Source organism: Dipodomys merriami, unplaced genomic scaffold, assembly GCF_024711535.1.
Source record: "Dipodomys merriami isolate MVZ:Mamm:240054 unplaced genomic scaffold, mDipMer1.0.p SCAF_202, whole genome shotgun sequence".
NCBI lineage: Eukaryota > Metazoa > Chordata > Mammalia > Rodentia > Heteromyidae > Dipodomys > Dipodomys merriami.
Genome location: NW_027203405.1, coordinates 969,443 through 993,112, shown reverse-complemented (window position 1 = coordinate 993,112; position 23,670 = coordinate 969,443). Strand labels below are relative to the sequence as shown.

Sequence of the window (23,670 nt, the reverse complement as noted above, 5' to 3'; positions counted from 1 at the left end):
GTGGGACTGCTCAGCGCTGCTCTGGGCATGGCCCCCATGGGAACTGTCTCCCTCTTCACCACCGCCAGATGCTCGGGGGCAGCCAGTGCTCCCAGGCGGGGGAGCGGCCCCCGCCTCGCGCCCCACCCCCCTTCCCTGGGCTTCCCCTCCCGGGGCGCAGTGACCTCTGAGACGGTCTGTGCTGCAGGCCCTGTGGCCCTGGCCGTGGGGGGATGGTGTTGGTGATGCTGCCACCGCCATCTGTGGGGCAGGGCCTTGGCATCCTCAGCCATCGGCCCCGAGCAGCTCCCGTGTGAACTGACCTGGGGCGCTGGCACCCCACGCCCGCCAGGCAGCATCGTTACTTGTGTGTCGTGATCATCTGGCTGCGGGAAGCAGGCAGAGGTCAGGGGTCCGCCTAGCTGCCAGTCACATGTCTGGGGAAGGGAGAGCTTCTGTGTGGAGGAAGCTCTGTCCATGCCCACTGGCAGCCAGGCCTGCCTCTGAGCCTCCGCCCGAGGCCGGCCCAGCACTCCCCGGAGCGCTCAGGGCAGTCCCAGGCCTGCTGGGCGTTCCTGTCCTGCCCTGCAGCCACGCCCAGCGCCTGCGGCCCATACCTGCTGAGAGTTCTGCTAAGAGAGACCGGAGAACGGGGTTCCTGTCTCCGTACCCCACAGTCCTCTGAGCACGGCTCTGCCGGTGCTTCTGACTCAGGAAGTGCGGTTAGTTGTAAGATGGAGTCGGGTGCCCACAACCACCTGGCCCAACTACGCCACAGAGCCCACGTCCCCGGGAAGCAGGTGCCCTCCAGCTCGTGATGCCTGGCCCCACAGAGCATGGCCTACCCGCATGCTTCTGCTTCTGCTAACCAGACCGCTGGCTTGGTTGTGTTCATGAGGCTTACCAAAGGGACGGTGGCTTTCTGAACTTTCCTCTGCCACAGGAGGTGGTCAGACCCCACCTGCTGTAGTGACAGACTCAGGCACAGCTTTTCGGGGTCCTCTGCACCTTTGCCTCCTCCCGCCCCCCATCTGTGTATCCAGGCGAGGGGCCGAGAGGTTGCTTTGGCTGCAGGGATGAAATGATTCTCTTTTCAGAATGCTTGCCCTTTCTTTATTCTCAGTGTCTGCCGTGTCTGTCAGACACCTGCAGGTGATCCTGTTAAATGGAAGTAGTTTCCTAGTCGGCCCCTCTGGAGTCAGTTCTGTGGTCTGCGGCCTTGTGTTGTGTGGCTCCTGCAGTCCTTGCACTAAGTCATTTTGGTAGCTGGTCATGGTCCATACCATGGTCCATACCCGCCAGCAGCAAGGCTCGGCAGTACTGCAAACTCACATTCCCTCCCCGCTTGGCTGCCTGTGGCTGGGAGCCCTGGAAAGGAAACCAATCCTCAGAGACAGGCAGCCTGTGGCGGGCTTGTACTGCCACCTGGTGGTCATAGCCGAGTCCTACGTGGCGTGATTTGCACACTGTCAGTTAAGCATACACTGCATTTTGACGTGTTTTTGTTACAAATACAAATGAAAAGTGAGTCTTCCGTGCTATTTAGTTGCTCGTGATTGATCAGAGAAGGGGAAAAAATAAACTACGTAGGGTCTTCCATTCAGTTGGGGAACATGATCAGACCCAGGGAGCACCACCAGGTGCGGTGCTGATTGAGAACTGGGTAAAAGCACCGCTCAGCTCACTGTGCTCTGTTTACAGTCCAGGACCCCGTCGTGGACGTGGCTGGGGATGGCCGGGAGAAGCCCAAGTTGCCCGTGGAGAAAGAGGACCTGGAGCAGGCCCAGATTAAAGGCCCTGTAGATGTGCATGCAGGGGAGGACACCAAGGAGAAGCAGGAGGCCGCCCAGGTGGATCGCCCGGGCCAAGGTGTGTGGTGCTGGCTGCCCGCACTGGGTGCCCACCCTCCCTGTACCCCGTCGTAGGCTCAGCTGCATCTCGCCCTTCCCCTGGGACGGACAGTTCTGAGCTGATGGAAGCTTGGGATGGGCACTAGATGTACACGTCACACCCCGGGGCCAAGCCCAGACCCGTTTCTGGGGAAGGATGCACCCAGAGACCCTGATCTCGGTCTCTTATCTGTCCTTGTGTCCTTCCAGGTATTGCTGCTCCCATGGGCGAGGCCCACCGGCACGAGCCTCCCGTTCCTCATGACCAGGTGGTGGTAGATGAAGGAAAAGATGGAGAAGGACCAGAAGGGAATAAGCTACCTTCTAGGCACGCTGGCAGGGAGGCCCCCAGGGGCAAGGGGCAGAGGGCGCTGCCTCCGCCTGAGTCCCAGAGAGAAGAGCAGCAGCCGGAGAAGGCCCAGGCCCTGGCGAAAGCAGGTGACCTTCCTAGAGATGCCCAGCAGATTCCAGAAGCAGATGGTCAGCGCAGGAAGGACATCCCCAGACTAGGAGACAGGGACGCGCAGCCCGGGCCACGGGCCGCGGCGGCGGCAGGTGAAGTGGAGCCTGTGCACGACGCCCCGGGGGACGCGGAGAAGCCCACAGAGAAGGGCGCGGAGACCCAGCTGGGTGAGTGTCGGCTGGGGAGGGGCTCTGGAGGAGCCGATTATCCCTCTATCCCTGGTCTCTTTCCACGAGATTAGCATGTGAATGCGGCAGCGCCTCCAGCAGCTGGCGGGGAGAGGGAGGGGCTGCTGGCTTGACAGCCACCGTGGTATCTGTCACACACTTGTTTGCCAGACCACTAAATGTCAGGTGCCACGCTGTTCTCCTGTGTCGGGGTGCACAGGAGGATGGTGCAGAGCACCTGACAGGAAGCACATTGTTAAGGCTGGTTAGGATGGGGCCTGCATCTTAATTGGCCAAGGTGGTTAACATTGGCTTGTTGCCACAAGCCTGTGAGATTGTCAAGCATTTTTTTTATTACTTCCCTGGTAATCATCAGGTTGAGTATAAGCTGTGCTGATGGGGGAGGGAGGGGCGGAGACCCGGAGTCATTTTAGGGTGGGGGGGGACATCTGTTGCCCGCCTCCCCAGAGCCCTCCCCCCCCACCCCCCGTGTCTGCAAAACTGCGCGTTTGTGTGCACAGGTGGGAAGGCTCAGCGGCCCGAGCAGGGAGGGCAGAAGGACATGCAGCAGCCAGGTGGAGAGCAGGCCGGCGGCAGCAAGCTAGAAGGTAAGGCTGGCCGAGGGCGGGGCCTGCGGCCGGGCGCTCACCTCACCACCACCTTCCCAGGGTGGTCAGCCCCTTCTGGGTCCCGCCAGCACGTTCTCTTTGCACAACCTTTTTTTTTTTGGTCTGGTCGTGGGGCCTGAACTCTGGGCCTGGGCGCTGTCCCTTAGCTCTTCAGCTCAAGGCTAGCGCTCTACCACTTGAACAACACTACCACTTCTGGCTTTTTTTTTTTCTGCTTATGTGGTACTAAGGAATTGAACCCAGGGCCTCATGCATGCAAGGCGAGCACTCTACCACTGAGCCACCTTCCCAGCCCCTGGAGGAACCTTTTCATCTCCATGACTCCCCTTTAAAAAGAACGTGTGCTGGTGGGCGGGGAGCCAGGGAGCCAGCGGGCTGCTCGGCTCTCCGGGGGTGAAGTTCTGGGCACCAGCCTTGGCTGTCTGTGGACCTGGCCTATGTTTGGGGTGTCCGGGGTTGGTAAAGTGCCCAGCTTTGTTTTCTGCCCAGGCCAACCCCAGCAGGGCCTGGGGCAGCCGGTCCCCGTGGGCCGGGCTGGAGCAGGGCCATGGCCTACGTTCTGGACGGTGGCCCCAGGACCCCTGCACCGCACAGGGCGCAGCTCAGGCTCCCGGAGTCCAGAGTCGCTTGGAAGGCGTGCTCACGCATCGTGTTGTCTCTGGTTTTAACCTGACTCTGTTGGTTCTAATTTCTATAATCTGTTACCTAAACCTGCTTGATTCTCTGATTTATTTTGTCTTTCTGAAAAAGAGACTTGTCACAGTTTTCCTCTCTTACCTTTCTTCCGTACGCCTCTCAACGGACGAACAGCTGAAATTAAAAAGATAGTAGCAGGTAGGACTGGAAAGAAGTGTATGGAAGCGAAGAGCGTGTTTGTGGAGGGTTGGTGGTGCAGTCACAGCGTGGTGCACTGTCCAGCGAGGGCCCCGCATGGGCGCGTGCCTGCTCAGGCCTGTCCTTGACAAGTGCCAAGGTCCTCCTCGGCCCTCCCGTGGCTTTGCTCTCTTGAGGACGGCCACGTGAGGTCTGTCCGCCGGTTGCATGCCCCTGCTACTGTGTGTGGCCTGGGTTCGTCACATCCTTGGCATGCGGTGGTGCCCGCCCCACCCCCACCCTGTGGCCCTGGCCAGGACACCTGTCACCTCCGTGCTGTTCCACAAGCTGTCCCCTGTGGCTTCCGGCGGGACATGGCGCCTTTCCTGCCCTTCTCAGAACGAAGCCCGCCTGAGGGGCGGCTCCTGTGGGGCCTCTCTGTGGAGGTGGCGCACCATGACCACGCCACCCGAACCCACGGGCGGCCAGAGTGAGGTGTGGCCTGTGGAGGTGGAGCCTTCCTTGGGGGCTCCTTGGGCCTGGCGGGCCTGCCCTCTGGGCATCCTGTCGGTGCGTGGGGCTCAGTCCTGGCCTCCGTGTCGCTGGCCTCCTCAACCCCACCCGCCAGGCGCACGTCCAGGGGAGCCCACAGACCACTGGGAGGACGCCGCTCAGAAGGGCTCCAGCCAGACACCGTGTCACTGTCAGAGAGGGGCCTGCCCGTGTGTCTGCTCAGCCCCCAGGGCGCGTGCTCAGGTGTCGAAGCTCGCCGTTCACAGAATGCTCCTCCTTCAGGCTTTTACTCCTATTCCTATCTTCATCTCACTAAGATTCCTAATCTAAAAGCTGAGTATACTGGAAAACTTACACAATCCAAGGATCTGCCCCAGGGTTTGTAGGGGAAAACCAGCTGTCCACTGCAGCTGGTTGAGACACGAAGCCACTCCTTACAGCTGCTCTGCAGCTTGCTGAGATGTGGGGTCCCCTTCCAGCTAAGAGCATGCTGAGAGCTGCCTGGGCCGCACCCATGGCCCAACCGGCTGTCCTGCCTGTTACCCTCTCCTTAACATGGACTTCCTGGGGCCTGAACTCAGGGCCTGGATCTCACGATCCCTTAGCTTTTTCACTTCAGGCTAGCGCTCTATCCCTTGAGCCACTTCTGGTTGGTGGTGAATTGGAGATCAGCATCTCAGACTTTGCTGCCTGGGCTGGCTTTGAAATGAGATTCTCAGATCTCAGTCTCCTGAGTAGTGAAGACTCGAGTTTATTCTCACCTTGGAGGAAACCTTCTTAAAGAAAGTACCAACTGAATGTGTGAAACGTGGGGTTGGGACTAACCTGGCATGTTCCTCCCCTCGGTCTTCTCTGGACGTGCCTTTGTAGCCAGCAGCCGGCAGGTTGTGGGGATCTGTGTGTGGATCTGAGCCGAGGCAGGCAGGGCAGCTGCCGGCCAGTGGCCTGCCCTGGGGCCTCCAGCCTCTGCCGAATGTCTTGCTGTATGCTGGCAGAGACAGTGTGTGTGGGTTTCACGGGTGACTGTTGGCATTGTCCCACTGTCATTCTGCACGGGCATCCAGCAGCCAGCTATCTTGACTGTATGTGTTCTCCCCAGAGGCTGGCCGAGTGGAGATGCTAGACCATGCCGTCCTGCTGCAGGTGATCAAAGAGCAGCAGGTGCAGCAGAAGCGCCTCCTGGACCAGCAGGAGAAGCTGCTGGCTGTGATCGAGGAGCAACACAAGGAGATCCGCCAGCAGAGGCAGGACGAGGAAGAGGACAAGTCCAAGCCAGGTAGGCAGGGCCTGTGGGCTGGGCAGGTACTGGGTTGAAGCATGTCTCCAGGGATCGGGTCTAAAGCTCAGTGGCCTGAAGGTGTAGAGGCTGTCTTTCCGTCTGGATCCAGGATTCTCACCTGTGGGCAGGGAGTCCTTGGAACAGCCATCTGCGTCCATTTGCATACTAAACCGATGGCCATGTTCCTTTGCAGCAGACATGCAGCCGGAGCTTGGGGTAGCTGTGCCCAAAGGACAGAAGGAGGTCCAGGAGGGGCCTGCGGGGGACATGGTGGAGGACGCCTCTCCGCAGCCTGTGCAGTCTATGCTTGGAGGTCCTGGGGGTCACCCCACGCCACCCCAAGAATTGGGCCAGGATTCCATGGTGGAGGCCAAGGAGCCGCCTGGTGGTGGCTCTGATTCGGAGCCCCAGGCAGCCCAGCCTCAGCCCAAGTGGAGGGACCAGAAGGACGCCGTGCCCAAGGTGGTGGACACTGTGAAGGACTTGGAGCCAGGGCCCAGGCCGGACCCTCCTAGGGCACCTGGGATCCTGGAGAAGCGCCTGGCTGAGGAAGTCCCCAAGTTGGGCCAGAACGGCGTTGGTGGAGGTTCCCAAGAGAGGAAGCATTCTGAAAAGGAAGTGGCCGCCGCTGGAGCTGACCGGCCAGGAGCAGGAACTGGTGGGCAGGCTGGGGATCCTCCAGTGAAGCGGAGGCAGTCGAGCCGAGACCTGGGACCTGTGGTGGGCCCGTCTCATGGACCAGCAGGAATGGCCCCTGAGTCCCAGGCTGTGTTGGGTCAGCAGGAACCCCAGGCCGTCTCCAGTAAGGACCAGGATAGTCCCCCAGAGGCGAGAAGAGAGGCTCCTGGAGGGGACCGCGCACCTGCTCCTCACCAGCAGCAGAGAGCAAGGGAGGACGCCGCCCTCCGAGAGCCCGTTCAGAGGCCAGACCCAGACCCCGAGCCTGGGCCTAGACTAGCTGTCCCTGGGGGTCAGAAGCCAGACAATGCCAAACCCAACAGAGACCTCAAAGTCCAAGCCGGTGCCGACCTCCGGAGACGGCGGCGGGACGTTGCCTCTGGCCCCCGGGGGGAGCCGGCCCCCAGGGATGGGGTCATCATCAGCTTTAACCCCCTGCCTGACGTCCAGGTGAATGACCTCCGTGGAGCCCTGGATGCCCAGCTCCGCCAGGCCGCGGGGGCCGCGCTGCAGGTGGTCCACAGCAGACAGATGAAGCAGCTGCCGGGGGCCCTGGAGGAGGCCTGAGCACAGCCATGCCGCTGTGGCTGGGCTGCTGGCCGCCGTCCTATCAGCGGGGGGCTCGTGAAGCCCCCACCACACCATGTCCTGGTTGTGGCTCGGCAGCACTTCCTCCGAGGCCGCCGGGGCTCCCGCGGGCCCCGCAGCCAGCTGGCCAGCATCGACACGCAGACTGCCCACCCAAGGTCCGCTCGCTGACCAGCCGCACTTCTGTGTCTTCAGACCCACTGGCCGAAGGGTTAATCCAACTCGCGCCCTCTGCGGGAAGCTGGGTTCCAGCCCGCCTCTCGCTCCTCAGAGTCATCTCCACATCCTCCGTGCTGCTGCAGGAGACCTCCGCAAGCACCCCCCCATCCCCAGGCCCAGGGGGTGGCCGGATGCCTTGGGTGGACACAGGGTGTGTCTCCCCCTGGGGTCCAGTCTTTGAAATTGATTATAAAATTAAAAAAAAAAGTAAATGACCATTTACACCTGTGAGTCAAGTTGGAACAGAGGTGACCTGAAGGGATTCTGGAAGGTGTCAGGTGGGGCAGCGGGGGCGGGGGTGCTGGGAAAGACCCGCCCACTGGGCAGGTCCGGCCTGTGCTCTGGGACACGCAGGCCTCGCTGTGGGGTGGGGGCTGTGCCCTCCTGTGAGCACAGCAGGCTTCCTTCACGCCCTGTCTGTGTCGGCCTGAGATGGAGCAGCCGGAGTTGCCTCCCCCTCTTCCCCCCCCCCCCCCCCCCCCCCCCCCCCCGCCAGTGTGCTCGGCAGCCTTACTCCAGGTGCCACAGCAGGAGAGCATGGGTTTGCCATCCCTGGCAGACAGGGAGGGTGCACTTTGTCATCTGTTGGTTCAGAAGAGGCAATGGTGAGGCAGACAGGGGAGGAGCCTCGTCTGTTCCCTGAGTGCACCCCAGCCCTGCCATGAGGGGCCTGGAAAGACCCACGTGTGGACGTGCTCTGGGGTCCTGGTGCGGCTGTGTATGGCCAGATGTTTGGTCTTGTGACACCTGGTGGCCAGGCCAGCATTCATAGGCTGGCCCCCCCAGTGAGCCACCTACAAAACAGCTGCCCCCTTGGCAGCCCCAGGGCCCCGGTCATGGTGACGTAGGCTACTGCTCGTGGTGCCTGCCTCTGCTGTAGATGAGGGGCATAGGGAACACCGGAGCCTGGCCAGCGGTGTGCCACTGCATGCGGCGGCTTTGGAGAACTTCCTTAGCTGGGGCAGGACGTTTGCTGTTGGGTTGATATGGCCCCTGACATTCAGCGCTGCTGTGGGTGTGGAGGTGGACCTCAGCCTCCATCCTCACCCTCACTGGTGGCAAGGGGCCCATAGGACGCTCACAGCCTTCAGCACTGCTCTAGCCCTTCCGCCCCGGGATGCAGCAGGAAGGCCCTTCCACCAGACACCAGCATGGGACCCTGGACTTCCAGAGTCCAGACTGAGAAATACATTTCTGTCCTTTGCAACTTGCCAGTTTCAGTATTCTGCTGGGCAGCCCAGATGGACAGATAGGCAGGAGCAGTCCCACACAGGACCCATCGGCTGGGGAGGCAGCCCGGGGAGACAGAGGGTGGGAGCAAGTCACCAGAGGATCGGGAGGAAATTTGGTTGAGGGGCTGAAAGAAGTGGCCCTGCGGCCTGAGGCAAGGTTGGAGGCCTGGGCTGCGCTGGGAGTGGAGGAAGCAGACAAATCACCAGGGGCCTGACAGGTGTGGCCAGCGTGGCTGACACTTGGAAGTCTTCAGCCCGTGAGCTGTAGTGGGTCAGAACACGGAAGTCTGTGCCATGAGACTTGGTCCCGGGTTGAATTCCAGGCAAATTTAGGGACGGTAAGTTAGTGCTTCTGAGATAGTTGTTCCTGGGCAACCCCGCTATTGATTACCACAGCTCAGCCCAGGATGAAGCCAGAAATGGTCCCCTAAAACCCACCACTGCCCTGCCCAGTGGGACCAAGCCCAGCCATTCCAGAGCCTCTACAGTGGCTGGCTTCCACTGTCCTGAAAGCCATGTTTCCAAGCGGACTGCCTCCCAGAAACAGTAGGACCACCACCCTGAGGAGGCTCAGAGACGGAGTAGTCCCTGTGGTGCCCAGCAGGTGGCACACAGTGTGCAGCATGACGCAGGGGCGCAGCCACGCTGAGTGAAGAGCATGTGTAGGGCGGCACACTCCACGTCGGACCTGTGTTAGTGTGGGATGTGGGAGCAAAGCCAGGAGTGGCATACCTGGGCTTTGGCGCAGGCAGAGGCTGCAGGGGCAGCTGCTGCACGTGGAAGGGGCTGGCACAGTGGGGTGCTCTTGGCAGCCGAGCACTTGGCTGCTTTAGTCCAGCAAAGTCCTGCCCAAGCTCAGGTCTCCCAGGCTACCGGCTCCCCTTTTGTGGTTGCTGGGCTTTCATCTTCGGTGAGCCCTGTGCCTGGCTGTCAAGTTAGAGGCACAGCTTCTTTAGAGTAGCTACTTCTAGTGAAGCAGTGCCCCGGGGCAGAGTTCCACAGCCTAGACCTGCCGTGTACACTACGCATAAAAAGCTCGAAACGAAAGATTTAATCTAACTCCACTGCTGGTTCACTCACATTTTAATCTGACTTAGATGCTTACATATACAACACTGGAAAACACCCAAGCACGCCACTGCTCACACCTCCTTTCAGCCCCAAGAGCATTCCGTGTGCGCCATCAATATGAGGCATTTGTGCCCAGCCCATGGGCAGTGGTGGATGTGAGGACCGGAGCTAAGGTTCTTCCTAGGAGCCTCCCATCAGGGCCTTCTCAGCCTGAAAAATAAAGCATTTCATCTGAATGGCTGCTTCCCAAGTTATGACCTTAGTAAAAAAACTACCACACCAAACACCACATTCTACCACGTATCTCACAGAAAACTTGGGAGCTGGTGTGTGGCAGGGGCCCCGGGGGCTGGGTGGAGATTGTGCCAGGCGCCAGGCAGGGGTGGCGGGGCTGCCATGAGGGAGGCGGCATTGGTTCATGGTAACTTACTTGAAATTAGGATTCTGGGAAACGAGTGCATGCGTGCAGAACGGACACTGTGGGGCAGACCCAGAACCGCTTCCCACCCCGAGTTCCAATTCCCCGTGAGTCCACGGGGTCAAGAGCAACGCAGCTGCTTGGGAACACGGGCTCCCCACTATCGGCTTCTCCTGGTCCTGTTCTGGAACATTCTCTACAGCCAGCTCCACCAGTCCGCTCAGGCAGCAGCACACACTGCGGGGTGCAGCGAGGGCCGGGGGCCCCACGGCCCCTGGGGCCGCGCCGTGGAGACCTCTCCTCTGCCCCTCGGCGAGGGCCGCAGGGCAGAACCACGGGGCGGGAGCCGGGGCGCCCGCAGGGGCGGCGGCGCGTCACCTACCGCGGCCGAGAAGCACCTGCGCAGGGCCTCGAACTCCCGCGCGCAGAGGTCCTTGTTGAGGCGGCCGCCCGGGGCGGTGGAGGCCTGCACGCACTTGCCGTAGGCTGCGGCCTGCGGGGAGACGGCGCGGTCAGGGCCCGCCGCGGCCCGAGCCCCCCTCCCCCCCGGCCCCGAGCCCGGCCCCGAGCCCGGCCCCGAGCCCCGGCCCCGACCCCGAGCCCGACCCCGGCCCCCAACCTCGGCCCCGGCCCCGACCCCGGCCCCCGACCTCGGCCCCGGCCCCGACCTCGGCCCCGACCTCGGCCCCGACCCCGGCCCCGGCCCCGGCCCCGGCCCCGGCCCCGACCCCGGCCCCGGCCCCGGCCCCGGCCCCCGACCTCGGCCCCGACCCCGACCCCGGCCCCGGCCCCGGCCCCGGCCCCGACCCCGGCCCCGACCCCGACCCCGACCTCGGCCCCGGCCCCGGCCCCGGCCCCGGCCCCGGCCCCGGCCCCCGACCTCGGCCTCGGCCCCGGCCCCGGCCCCGGCCCCGGCCCCCGACCTCGGCCCCGGCCCCGGCCCCGGCCCCGGCCCCGACCTCGGCCCCGGCCCCGACCCCGGCCCCCGACCTCGGCCCCGACCCCGGCCCCCGACCTCGGCCCCGGCCCCGGCCCCGGCCCCGGCCCCGGCCCCGACCCCCGCCTCTGCGCCGGCTCCCGCCCGTCCTCCTCCCACGCCGCCGCCCCACGCAGGCGCGGCCCCGCCCGCGGCTTCTTACTTGGGCCCCGCAGGCCGCCAGGTGCTCGGGGAAGGCGCGCATGCGAGTCCGCACACGCCCCCACACAGCTCCGTTCCCAGACATGACCGGCCCTTTCTGGCACCCGTGGGCTCCGCCATATTGGGTCCCTCCTCTTCCGGCGTCCAACGCTCGAACGGCGAGCACTTCCGCCCATAATCTTTCCTGATCTTCCTGGTTGGCCTGCGTTGCCCGCTCCGAGTCGTACAATTGGCTATCTTGCTTGTCTGTGTCTGTTCCTCAAGTTCGGATTGGTTCATACTGAAACTGCCCTCGAAGCCAAACTTGGGTCCCTCCCCAGCGAGTGATTGGTCGGCGGGGCTAGGGTCGCGCGGTGATTGGAGAGTCTGGGCCTGGCGGAAGTGGGGCGGCCGGGAGGTGACCCGGACCATGGCGGCCGCGCCGCCGCTCCGGGACCGTCTGAGCTTCCTGCACCGGGTGAGTGAGGCCAGCCCGGCGCCCGGGGACCGCGCTGGAGCTGCGGGAACGGCCGAGCTCGGGAGGGAGCGGAGGGACGGGAGCGGCCCCGCGCTCCCGGCGGCCCGTGGGAGAGCCTCGGGGCCTGGAGACGCGCCTGGGGAGCGCGGACGCCGGCCGAGGCCCGGGGAAGCCCACCTCCGCGGGGCTCCGCGTCGGGCGGCCGGGGCGGCGGCCGGCCGTGGGCCGGACCCTCCCCCAGGGCCCGGGCGTGCCCGACAGGTAGCGGGTGTGGCTGCGTCGGGGCCACCTGACTGGCCCAGCCCGGGTTCGGCACCCGACGCCTCCCCCCCCCATTTTCAAGTTTAAGCATTTCTGGACCCCCCCCCCCCACTGTGTGTGAAATACCAAACTGTGAGGACAAGTGTCTCTCGCAGGGTTTCTTTGTGCCCGAACTAGGACTGGCCTCGGGGCCTCACTCATTTGACTTTTTCCGCTCACAGCTGGTGTGTTACCACGCAAGCTACACCCCACTTTTGCGTGTCTGTTGGCTGTTTCGCAGTTCTGTCTGCCTAGGCTGGGCTGGCTTCAAAACCCAATCCTCAATATCTCAGCATGGATACCTGGCTGTTTCCGGTTTTCAGAGCCATAAATTAGGTTATTTGTAGCACCGTGCTAGTCACATAAGCCCGCACATCTATGATGCTGCCTGGACGTGGACCTTGGGCTGTTCTCAGGAAGGTGCCTGCTGGTCAGGCTGGTGGTCCTGGGTTTCTGCTCATGCCAGCGCCTCTGGTGGCTGTGGGAGATGGTAACTGTTGGCGGCTCTTGCTTCCTCACAGCTCCCTATTCTCCTGAAGGGAACATCAGATGATGACATCCCATGTCCTGGCTACCTCTTTGAAGAGATTGCGAGTATCCTTCCTCGGTGTTCCTGGCATGGCGGGGAGAGGATGTCAGGGGTCCTGGTACAGCATGCCCGTTACCAGGAGCCCTGCTATGCCAGGGCCATCCAGGGCTCCTTTGCCGTAGGAACTGGGTTTGGGCTCTGCTCAGAAAGAGCAGTGCCATGCTTGGGGCCTGTGGTAGGTACCTGCAGAAGGGGTAACCCAAGGAGAACAAGGGCAGCAGGCAGGCAGACTGCTCTCTGCCAGTGTGTCTTGGAGTGGCCTGCATCAGCTTGCTCCTTCCCTAACTGGAGCGTGTCCCAGAAATCTCCCATGAGTCCCTGGGCAGTAGCCAGTGCCTGCTGGAGTACCTCCTGAACCGCCTGGACAGCAGCTCTGGCCACGTGAAACTCAAGGTGAGTTCTGGAGTGGCCCTGTGGGGCTCCAGCTGCTGCTGGTAAGTGGCCAGGCTACAGGGGCGGATGTGCAGCCCGGGCGGGCGGCGGGTGGCTGGGCCCTACCACACCTGCGTACCTGCCAATTCCCCAGGTGCTAAAGATCTTGCTCTACCTGTGTGGCCACGGCTCATCCTCCTTCCTACTCATTCTCAAACGCAACTCTGCCTTCATCCAAGAAGCCACAGGTAGGGGTGGGGGTGTGTGATAAAGGTGTGCTAAGGGGCGCCTGGGGAGGGAGCTGTAGAGAGAGGAAGCTGTCTATATGGGTTTGTGCAGGGGTGGAGAGGGAAATCCATGCAGACAAAGCTTGAGGACAGTTGGCTGGGACACAGAAATCCTGAACTGCCAGACTGTAGCTTCTCAACAGAGGGAGGCCGAACTGAGAAGCAAGTGCTTGGGCTTTGGTAGAGATCATGGCTTCCACGATCCATCCAGGGAAGGCTCTAAAAGTTTATGTTGGTTCGAGGAGTGGGCCAAAGAGAGCAGTCGGGAGTCCCTGGCTCGGGCAGGGTGAGCTGGGCGGCAAGCTGGCTCAGCTCTGGGGGACAGCCGCTGCCAATGGCCACTGATGGACTCAGCACTGTGGGAGGTGAAGGGGGCCCGAGGCTCTACATAGGGTCCCAAGGGAGGTGGCCCGGGTCAGCCATGGGGGAAGGGACTGGGGTGGCTGAAGTGCTTCCCTGTTGGGGCAGCCCTGGGGGCGGGGGGACAGTCAGCCGTGCTTGTGTCCAGCCCTGGCCCCATTCTACCTTCTCTGCCTTGAAGTGTTTGCAGGGCCCCCAGACCCTCTTCATGGGAACAGCTTGTACCAGAAGGTGCGGGCAGCTGCCCAGGTAAGTCTGGTCCTGCAGCACAGGGGCCTGTGCTGGGATGCTCCCTGTGCTGGCCCTGCCTCTGGCTGCAAGGCGCTGCCCCTGTGGCTGGACGACAGCAGAGCGGCTGGGGACAGGACCGTGGGTCGCTGAGGGCTTCTTTCTTGTCTAGGACCTGGGTAGCACCTTGTTCTCTGACGTCCTGCTGCCACTCCCGCCCTCCCAGTCACCCAGGGCCCCTCCCCCCGCAGGTACGAGACCCCCGTGACCACCGCCAGCCCGTCACGGGCCTCTTCCTCTGCCAGTGTCCTGGGAAGGGGCGGGCCTGCGCTGATGCTGTGTCCTCCCCCAGGCATGGGCTCCCAGGCCAGGCCTCACAGCGCCCTGCAGGGTTTTGGCTACAGTAAGGAGCCGGGCCGAGCAGGTAAGGAGTGAGGGCCTTTGCGGGGCTCAACATGGCTGGGGTACAGGGATCGGAAGGGCCGTCCCCTCTCCCCACCCCACAAGCTGCATTTCCCACCCTCCTTCCTGAGTTCCCACTGCCACTCTGTCTGTCCAGCTGAGAGGAAGGCTGGATGGGTGTGGACAGGCCTCTTCACAGACAGGTAAGAGGAGCCAGGCTGAGACATGGCATCCGGGTATCGGTTGCCCTGCTAGACGGGTGAAGTGGCAGTCTGGAACAGAATAAGTGTAGAGCGGCTGCAAGTGGGAGTTGTGCTGGCAGGCTGGAACAGCACCCCCAGAGGCTGATGGTTAAGGGTGTGCATGGCCATCTGCAGTAGCTTCCAAGTGACACCAGCCTCGCCCCAGGGCTGGAGGTCAGGCTGTGGTACAGGCGGTCTGGTCATGGCTCTGAGGGCTTTGGCTGACTTTGGTTGGGGGCATTCCTTCCCTGGCCTGAGCCTAGTAGCCTTCAAGCGAAGGCAAAGACGCTCTTTCTCAGAACAAGTCTCAGGATGCCCCGGGTCTTAACTGCTGTGAGTCGAGTGCCCAGAAGTACTAAAACAGAGGGTTCCAGGAAGCTTCCAGAAGAGCCTGAGGACCTGCAAGGGGCCCTCTGCCCTGCAGTGTGATCCGATCTCCTTCGCACTCCATTGTGAGGAACATGGGGACAGTCAGTGGGGAGGCCCAGGCGCTGATGCCAGCCCTTCCTCCTGGGCACAGGCTCTGCGGGCGAGGCCATTCTGGCCACTGTCCAGAGAGCTGCGGAGGTGGTGGCCAAAGCTGTGCGCCCTGGGCCTGAGCTTGCTGCACAGAGACCTCTGCCACGGAGCGACACCTACCAGCCTGCCGTGACGCCTCCAGCCGGCCACAGTCACCCCCCTGCCCGGAGCCTGCTTCCAGGGGCTCGAGGTACGGAGGTGAGGGCCCTTCCCTTGGGTCTGGTCTTCCTTGTGTCACTCACGGGGCACAGAGGCAAATGGTCAGGGCTGCCTCACCCAGCCAGTGCCCCGGCCCAGCTCAGGGCAGGGGGAGTGGGCGTGGGAAAATCAAGAAGCAATAAGCCAGTCAGGTGCCGGTGGCTCCCACCTGTAATCCTGCGTACTCAGGAGGCTGAGATCTGAGGTTTGAAGCCAGCCCAGTCTGTGAGACTCTTATCTCCGATTAACTACCAAAAAAGGCAAAAATGAGCTGTGGTTCAAGTGATGGAGTACTAGCCTTGAACACAAAAGCTCAGGGACCGCACCCAGGTCCTGAGTTCAAGCCCCAGGACTGGTACACACAAGTCCGGGAGATTTCGGAGTCTGCTTAGGAGGCCACTCATGCTCAGTTCAGGACTCGGTCTATGTCTCTCGTCCAGGGAGGCAGGGAAGAGGCCAGCCCTGAGCTCCAGAGCGCTCACCTGCTCCCCCTCTCTCCCAGCTGTGAGACACCAACCTGGGCAGGCCGGAGGGGGCTGGGAGGAACTGGACAGCACCCCCAGCTCCCAGAATTCCTCCCGGACCAGTGACCTGAGCAGGGCCTCAGACTCCGGCAGTCGGTGCGGCAGCGACAGCTACTCAGCGGCCGGCCGGGAGCTAGGCAGCGTGGCGGAACGGTGAGCAGGACAGGACGTCTTCCTCCCTGGCCCGGGGCCCCCCCGCGGGGGAGGGGGAGGCCGGTGCCGCACAGCCGCACCTGCAGCGACCAGCCGCCTCTACCCAGCCGTGTTTCTGCCAGGGCCGAGGCCGTGGCCCCGAGTGACTGCCAGCAGGAGCTGAGCCTGGTGAGGGCCGTGGCACAAGGGCCACGTGCCTTCCTGAGCCGGGAGGAGACGCAGCACTTCCTCAGAGAGTAAGCCGCCCGCCGCGGTGCCCGGGGCTGCCACCCCGGGACGGGCGGGCGGGAGGGAGGGAGGACGGGTCTGTGGCTGCCCTACCCACGCGTCCTCTCCCTGGCACAGGTGTGGCCTGCTCAACTGTGAGGCGGTGCTGGAGCTGCTCCTCTGCCAGCTAGGCCAGGCCAGTGAGGGCGAGCAGATGGTAAGGGCTGCAGAGTGGGCCTGCTCTGCGTGTGCGCGCGCACATGCGTGCGTGTATGCGTGTGTGTGTGTGTGTTCGTGTGTTCGCTCATCTGTGTACGGTGTACGTCGGGAGTGTGCCTTGTTGGCAGTGTGCCAACTGAGTGCAGGGCGGGTCCCCTGGATGGCTGGGGCCACCCTGGGAAGGGCAGTAGGGAGAGGACCGCTGTGTCTCTCCCCGCCAGGAGAGAGGAGGTGTGCGTGGGGCTCCCAGAAGGGCCTCGCAGTGAGGGTGGGGCAGTCCAGTCATTGATTCTCTGTCCCCTGTCCCCCTCCTCCCCCTGCCCCATAGAGATCACTGTGTGCCGTCGCCTCCCTTGCTAGCGCCGACCTCCTGCCCCAGGAGCGCATCCTCCTCCTCGCCCAGCAGCGCCTTCGGGAGCTCAGTGCCGGCAGCCCAGGACCCGTGACCAGCAAGGCCACCAAGGTGTGCAGCTGCCAGGCCTGCGTGCGCCGGGGCCCGGGAATGGCAGAGGCTGTCCCGGCTGCCCCAGCCGTGGTGCCCACCCTGCCCCTTCCGCATCTCCGCCTCCAGCTCACCCTGGGCATGGCTCCCAGGGGCATGAGCAGCCCGCTGCAGGGACACATGTGTCTGGAATTTGTGGTGATCAGATGCACCACGCCACACTGCTTTCTTCGTCTCCAGCCCCGGTCGGGGGTCCCTGGGTCCTCTATGTGTGGTGGCAGTGCCAGCAGGCCTGACCACAGGGCGCGTCCCAGTGGCTCCTCACACGGCCTCCTCCTTCCTTACAGATCCTGCGGTACCTGGAGGCCTCCTGCGGACAGCGGGCCCCGGCCCCCGAGCCCCTCGCCCAGCCCGGCCCCCTGGCTGCTGTCCAAGGCCTGTCTGACCTGTTGACAGACCCCGCGCCGCCTCCCGGGGGCCATGTCTTCCTCCAGCCACTGGGCTCCACCCCGATCTTGCCTCCGAGCCCTGCCCCCACCCCACCCTCAGATAACTGCCCCCTCCCCATCCCCAGTGTCCCCAGCAAGACTGGGCCGGGCCCAGGGGATGCAGGCACCGCCAAGGGCCCCTGGAGCCATGGTTCCCTATTTGCTGGCATGGAGCTGGTGGCACGTCCCCGTCCCCTGGGGTCTGGGGTGGCCATGGGGGAGCCCCACCCAGCCCCCAGCTCCCCGCAGACGGCGGCCCCCGGAGAAGCAGCCCCAGAGCACCTGGGCTCAGAGCCGTCAGCTTTCGCATTCTTAAACATGTGATGGCGTGGGCCGGCCGTAAGCCGGCCTTCTCATTCTCAGGCCCCTCCCGGCCCCTCGCCCACAGCGCCACCCGCCCAGGAGTGGCTCTCAGCTGCCCGCTGGCTGACTCCTGCCCCACCCAGCCCCTTCCCAGGCCTCGGTGCAGCAGCCTCACCTGGCCAGCCCCAGGCCACCTCCGAGCTGCTAGAAGTGGGAGGGAGCCAGCCGGGCCCAGGGGGCGGGGGGCGGGGGCCGGCTTCCTGACGGGCCCCCAGGCGGCGGCCCCTTCCCACCGAGGGCGGGGGGGGGGGGGCCTCTGGCTGGCTACCTGCTGCTGGAGACCATCTGAGGAGGGCCCAGCTTTACCTGGCACACTACAGGCCACAGCCCCTCGACCCGGGCTGCTGGGCTCTCCCGGGGCCCTGAGCCGGGAGAGGACTCCAGGGCTACCTCGGTCCCCGTCCACTCCCCCCCCCCCCCCCGCCCCCAGTCTTGCCAGACACATCTTGGACATGACTTTGTGCAGCAGCCACAGGCAGGCCATGGCCACAAGCGCTGGCCTTGGCTTTTACCTCAGACCCTCCCTCCCCTCCAGGGAGGTGGTGGCAGCTGAGCCATGGTCCTCAGCATGGGGGAGCCGGGGGGTCAGGTCCCTGCGTGACCCTCCCATGGCCACAGCCACAGCCACCTCCTGCAGACGGGGAAAGGCCCAATAAACTGCGTTTACAGAGACTGGCCCGTGCGCTTCCTTCTTGTGTGTCTGCGTTTCAGACGAGCTTGGCAGGCACTCAGGACCGCTTCCCGACTGGTAACACGGCCCCTCTAGTACTGCCTGGCCGCCCTTGCGGGCAGGAGAGTGCTCGGATCCCTGACTGGGAGCATTTGCGTGACCGCTGCCCAGGACAAGAGAGAGAATCCGCCACAGGGGAGTAGAGCCAGGGCCACAGGTGAAGGTGACACGTCCCAAAATGGCTACAGGTGGAAGGTGACCTCATCAAAGTCTCTGCTAGGTAGTAGTTTGTTTTTTTCTTTTCTTGCCAGTCTTGGGGCTTGAACTCTGGGTCTGGGTGGTGTCCCTGAGTTTCTTTTGCTCAAGTCTACTAATGTTATGCCACAGGAACCACAACTCTACTTCCAGTGTTTTTGGTGGTTAATTGGAGATCAGAGTCTCACAGACTTTCTTTTCTGTGCTGGTTTCAAACCGAGGTCCTCAGGTCTCTGCCTGCTGAGTAGCTAAGATCACAGGCGTGAGCTATAGGTGCCTGGCTTGCCATTTCATTTTCAGCAGTGCCCCTGAGCTGCCTACATCCCCAGCCCCTCTGCTGGGCTTTGAAAGAGTAATTTATTACTATAGAGGTGATGTGCATGAATCAGGGAATTAGTACATTTCCTTTTGTACAGTGTTTTTTTTGTTTTTTGTTTTGTTTTTTTTTTGGTCCATGGGAGCCTAGGCCCGGTCCCTGAGCTCTTCAGCTCGAGGTGAGCACTCTACCACTTAAGCCACAGCGCCACTTCTGGTTTTCTGGTGGTTAATTGGACACAAGTCTCACGGACATTCCTGCCCAGGCTGGCTTTGAACCGGGATCCTCAGATCTCAGCCTCCTGAGTAGCTAGGATGACAGGCGTGAGCCACCCGCGCCTGGCTTGGGTGTAAAGTGTCTTGTTCCTTCCCTCTTCCCTCCCTCCCATCTCCACTCACGAGTTGTACAGTTCACTTTCATCAATGTCCAGAGAGCTCCACTGTGGCATTCTTTCATCAATGTCCAGAGAGCTCCACTGTGGCATTTTTTCACCCTTTTCCCTTGAGTTCTGTGCCCCCACCCTCCCGAAGACATACACATAAATACACTGCACATAAGGTAAAGAAAACAAAGAGTCTTCTTTCCATAGCTTTAGGAGTCTGTTTCAGTATGAGCATTATTTTATGTAAATACGAAGAGGCACTTGAGCATTGTGCCTTCGTGTTTCTCGCTGAGTATCCTCTTTTGGTCTCACTGTGAATATCTAGAATCCTGTGTAATTTATCACCTGCCAGTGTGTTTTAGATCTAACCTTCATGTATCAGAATGAACATGCACCATGTCTCTCTGAGCTTGGCTTACCTCACTTAACATGATTAATTCTAGTTCCATCTGTTTCCCTGCAAGTGACACCATTTTATTCTTTTTAATGGCTGTGTAAAATTCCATTGTGCATAGGTACCACATTTTTTGGATCCACTCCTCTGTTATGTGGCACCTGGGCTGTTTGCATATCTGCGCTGTTGTGAATGTAAGCATATGCCCACCTTTGTCCTCACCTCCACCCACACCTGAGCTCCTCCCTGCCCCGGAGCTCCCACCATACAGCTGGCCCCTTCCTCTCTCTGCCCATTCCCACCTGAACTCCATCTACCTCACTTCCTACCCCCAGACCCTGCTGCTACCTAGATAGTGGAGGTCGCCATGCGCTCGCGCTCCGGGGGAAATATGGCTCCTCTAATAAACCTTGTTATAGTCTTCCTCCTGTAGCTGCCTGCCTCTGAGTGGTCCCCTGGCATGGAGGTGATGGATCCTTTCAGTGAGTAATGCAGCAGTGAATATGGATGTACAGGTATCTTTATCACACCCTGGCTCATGATGCTCAGGGTAGATGCCCAGGAGTGCTGTGGCTGGGTCTAGAGAAGGTCTAGTTTTTTGAGGAACCTCCAGATTGCTTTCTGGAGTGGTTACACTACTTTACATTCCCACCAACCATGTAATAGAGTTCCTTTTTCCCACATCCCCGCCAGCATTTGTTGTTCAAATTCACGAAGTTGGCCAGTCTTACTGGGGTGAGATGGAATCTTACCTTCATGGCTGGGAATGATAAGCATTTCCTTTCCATTCTTATGTCTTCTTCTGAGAAGTCTGTCTTTAGCTCCCTTGCCCACTTAATGATTGGTGTATTAGGTTTGGGAGGGGTTAGTTTCTTGAGCTCCTCGTATATATGGGATATTAGGCCTTTGTCATATACTGCTGCTCTTCTGGTTGGTTGGCTGTCTTTCTAGTTTAGTGACTATCTGTTGTGCCCCTGGGACTCCATCGAAGAAGTTTCTGCCTGTATCTATAAGTTTTAATGTTTCTCCTAATCTTTCTTACAGTAGTTTAAAAATTTCAGGTCTGACATTGAGGTCTTTGATCCGCTTTGAATTGATATCATGCATGGTGACAAACAAGGATCCACTTTTAGTTTTCTGCATATGGCTGCCCAGTTTTCCCAACACCCAATTGTTGAAGAGCCTATTTTTTTTCCCCACTGTATGTCTTTGGTTCCCTTATCAAATATCAGATGACTATCAGTGGGTCTTCTAGTCTATTCCATTGATCTTTTTTTTCCCCTTTGGTTGTGGGGCTTGAACTCTGGGCCTGGGCACTGTCCCTCAGCTCTTCAGCTCAAGGCGAGCACTCTACCACTTGTGCCACAGCGCCACCTCCAGTTTTCTGAGTGGCTTATTGGAGATAAGAGTCTCAAGGACTTTCCTTCCCATGCTGGCTGTGAACCACGATCCTCAGATCTCAGCCTCCTGAGTAGCTAGGATTACAGGAGGCATGAGCCACCTGCGCCCAGCTCCATTGATCTTAAGCCAATACCAAGCTGTTTTTGTTATTATGGCGCTGTCATAGAGCTTGAGGTCTGGTATTAGGATATCTGGTATTGTGATATTGTGATACTACTTGTATTATTATTATTATTATTTTGCCTAGAATTGCTTTGGTTATTCTAGGTCTTTTATTATTCTATATGCATTTTTGGGTTGTTTTCTCTATCTTGGTAAAGAACATCATTGGGTTTTTGATGGGGATTGCATTGAATTTCTGTATCTTTTTTGGTAATATTGCCATCTTCACAATATTGATTCTACCTATCCATGAACATGGACGGTCTTTCCGTTTCCTAATGTCCTCTTTGAATTCTTTCTTCAGATTTTTTCTTTTTTTTTGGCCGGTCGTGGGCCTGAACTCTGGCCTGGGCACTGTCCTTAGCTCTTCAGCTCAAGGCGAGCACTCTACCACTCTGGCCTTTTTAGTTTATGTGGTGCTGAGGAATGGAGCCCAGGGCCCCATGCATGTGAGACAAGCTCTGTACCACTGAGCCGCCTTCCCCTGCTGGATTTTTAAAAGAGAGTAACAAGCTTACAAATGTGCAAGTCATGAGCTTATTTCTTACAAGCTCAACTAGTCACAGTCTGATGTTGGTGGAAAGCTAAATCAGTGCTGGTATAGGCCATTCAGGAACAGACCCACAATCATTTATTTCTGAGAAAAAAAATGGGTAAAAGACAGGAACAGACATGAAGAAACGTGGACACCTGGCAGATGAGCACACAGATTCTCAATGTCACTGAAGAAAAACCACTGAAAGTCAAGTGGGATACAACTATGCACCTATTAGTACAACTAGGGGGGAAAAAACACAAACAAAACCCTGACAATACCATGTGCTCAGGGGCCCTGGAGTGATCGGAACTTATCCCGTGTGGTGCAAGTGTGATAAGTAACATTTTTTTATGTGTGTGCCAGTGCTGGGGCTTGAACTCAGAGCCTAGGCTCTGTCAGCTTTATCCACCCAAGTGGTACTGTGCCACTTGAGCCATACCTTTGCTTCTGGCCTTGTGCTGGTTGAGATTCTTACTTGGGCTGGCTTCAAACAGTGATCCTCAGATCTCAGCATCCTGAATGGCTAGGATATAGGAATGGGCCACCGGTGCCTGGCAACATGCAACTTCTTTAGAAAACAGTTTGGCTGTTTCTTACAAAGCTTAAGCAAATACCATATAATCCACCATTCCCTCCCCTAGGTATTTACCCAAGAGAAATACAAAGCCTTGTTCATACAAAAGCCCATTAGCAAATGTCTATAGCTGCTCATTTCAATAACTTTTCAAAGCTGGAGCCATCCCCATTGGTCAGCTGTGCTCAGAGGATAAATGTCAGGGCCCACAGCTTGGGACACTGTGCAGAGGATGAATCTCATTCCCCTGCCCCCCTGAGCTGGGGGCCGGGGGGAGGAAGCAGGGGCTCTCTGTGCCAGTGTGTAACACTGAAAGAGGCAAAGCTACCGATGGGGTGGCCAGGGGTCACGGCCAAGGATGAGACAGCCCACAAGCAGGGTCTGGGAAGGGAAGCGCTCTGTGCCTGGATGGGGGTGGTAGTCACAATTACTGCACACCCAGAAGTGTGAGCTTGTGATATGCATAGATGCACACACAGTGTGTACGTGTGGGACGGTCTCCTCTGTGTAGCTCAGGACGGCCCGGAACTCGCCTCGGAGCTCAGGCTGACTTTGAACTCAGGCCCCTTCTGATGCACACAATGTGTACGTGTGAGACGGTCTCTCTATGTAGGTCAGGACGGCCCGGAACTCGCCTCGTAGCTCAGGCTGACTTTGAACTCAGGCCCCTCCTGCACCACCACTCCAGGCTCTCAAATCTTTTTGTGTAATTAAGAGGGGGGATAACAAGGGTTTGTGTGTTTGCATGGTGGGGGCATGGCAATTGTGGGTCATGGGCTTGAACTCTGGGCCTGGGCGCTGTCCCTCAGCTCTTCAGCTCAAGGCAAGCGCTCTACCATTTGAGTCACAGCGCCACTTCCAGTTTTCTGGTGGTTCATTATCAGAGTCTCATGGCCTTTCCTGCCTGGGATTGGCTTTGAACCCTGGTCCTCCTGAGTAGCTGGGATGACAGGCGTGAGCCACAGCGCCAGGCCCTGTTATTACCTGAATGTGATTTCGTTGGAGAAGGCGTGAGCGCTGGAGGATCGGGGCGGTGAATTGAGGGAGAGGCACAGCCGGGTGCTGGAGGATCGGGGCGGTGAGCGGAGGGAAAGGCCCGGCGGCCGGGCGCTGGAGGATCGGGCCGGGCGCTGGACGCCCGGCTGCAAGCGGACACCCTCTCGGGGCATGCCTGCTTCTATAAAGTGCAACGTCCTGGGTCCTGGCTTCGATTCCCAGAACCAGGGGGAAAAGACAGAAAACCTCGGTTTAAAAGCAGGGAACGGGAAGGCGTCCGCCACGTGGTCCACCGCGGGGAGCGGCGGGCGGCCCCAGGGCCCCACAGCGGACAGCGCTTCGGCCTGCGGGCCGCACGCGAGGCCCCGCCCACGCGCGAGACTCCGCCCGCCCGCGGCGCCCTGGAAGCACCGCCCCGTCCGTGCTACGCCCAATCAGACAGGCCGCCACGCTCGCGACCCCATCTTCCCGCTGCCCCACCCACGCCTGGGCTTCCTGAAGGACAGCCCTGAGGCCCAATGAGCGCCGGCGCTGGCCCTGGCGGGCGGCCAGCGGG

The 23,670-nt window shown here is 60.4% G+C and overlaps 3 protein-coding genes across 7 annotated transcripts in view; 2 read left to right on the top strand and 1 right to left on the bottom strand.

Moving 5' to 3' along the window:
• The window catches only part of Slc38a10 (solute carrier family 38 member 10), a 44,892-nt gene extending 37,453 nt beyond the window's left edge, over window positions 1-7,439 (top strand). Inside the window, exons 12-17 of one of the 4 annotated variants that reach the window (XM_070031621.1) lie at window positions 1,681-1,848; window positions 2,079-2,498; window positions 3,020-3,106; window positions 3,938-3,961; window positions 5,553-5,729; window positions 5,929-7,439. In XM_070031621.1, coding sequence (XP_069887722.1) covers window positions 1,681-1,848; window positions 2,079-2,498; window positions 3,020-3,106; window positions 3,938-3,961; window positions 5,553-5,729; window positions 5,929-6,977 — 1,925 coding nt within the window. In that variant the 3' untranslated portion in view covers window positions 6,978-7,439. Of the gene's footprint in view, window positions 1-1,680; window positions 1,849-2,078; window positions 2,499-3,019; window positions 3,107-3,937; window positions 3,962-5,552; window positions 5,730-5,925 lie in introns of all 4 variants that reach the window. The other 3 variants (XM_070031620.1, XM_070031623.1, XM_070031622.1) reach the window with 3 other exon arrangements.
• Window positions 7,440-9,514: 2,075 nt separating this feature from the next.
• Ndufaf8 (NADH:ubiquinone oxidoreductase complex assembly factor 8) lies at window positions 9,515-11,161 on the bottom strand. Its single transcript, XM_070031619.1, has 3 exons — window positions 11,078-11,161; window positions 10,321-10,431; window positions 9,515-9,730 (listed from the first exon to the last, which is right to left on the bottom strand). Exons 1-3 carry the CDS (start codon window positions 11,159-11,161, stop codon window positions 9,701-9,703), a joined length of 225 nt encoding a protein of 74 aa, XP_069887720.1. The 3' UTR covers window positions 9,515-9,700.
• Window positions 11,162-11,183: 22 nt separating this feature from the next.
• Window positions 11,184-18,094, top strand: Tepsin (TEPSIN adaptor related protein complex 4 accessory protein). 2 transcript variants are annotated; one of them, XM_070031618.1, is made up of 13 exons: window positions 11,184-11,533; window positions 12,355-12,427; window positions 12,724-12,815; window positions 12,949-13,042; window positions 13,623-13,690; window positions 13,842-13,920; window positions 14,022-14,093; window positions 14,834-15,022; window positions 15,533-15,707; window positions 15,830-15,943; window positions 16,053-16,131; window positions 16,462-16,596; window positions 16,923-18,094. In XM_070031618.1, the coding sequence occupies exons 1-13, from the start codon at window positions 11,486-11,488 to the stop codon at window positions 17,385-17,387; spliced, it is 1,683 nt and encodes a 560-aa protein (XP_069887719.1). In that variant the 5' UTR covers window positions 11,184-11,485; the 3' UTR covers window positions 17,388-18,094. The 2 variants fall into 2 exon arrangements, with proteins under 2 accessions (XP_069887719.1, XP_069887718.1); XM_070031617.1 differs by having other exon boundaries at window positions 15,815-15,943.
• The last annotated feature ends 5,576 nt before the right edge of the window (window positions 18,095-23,670 follow it).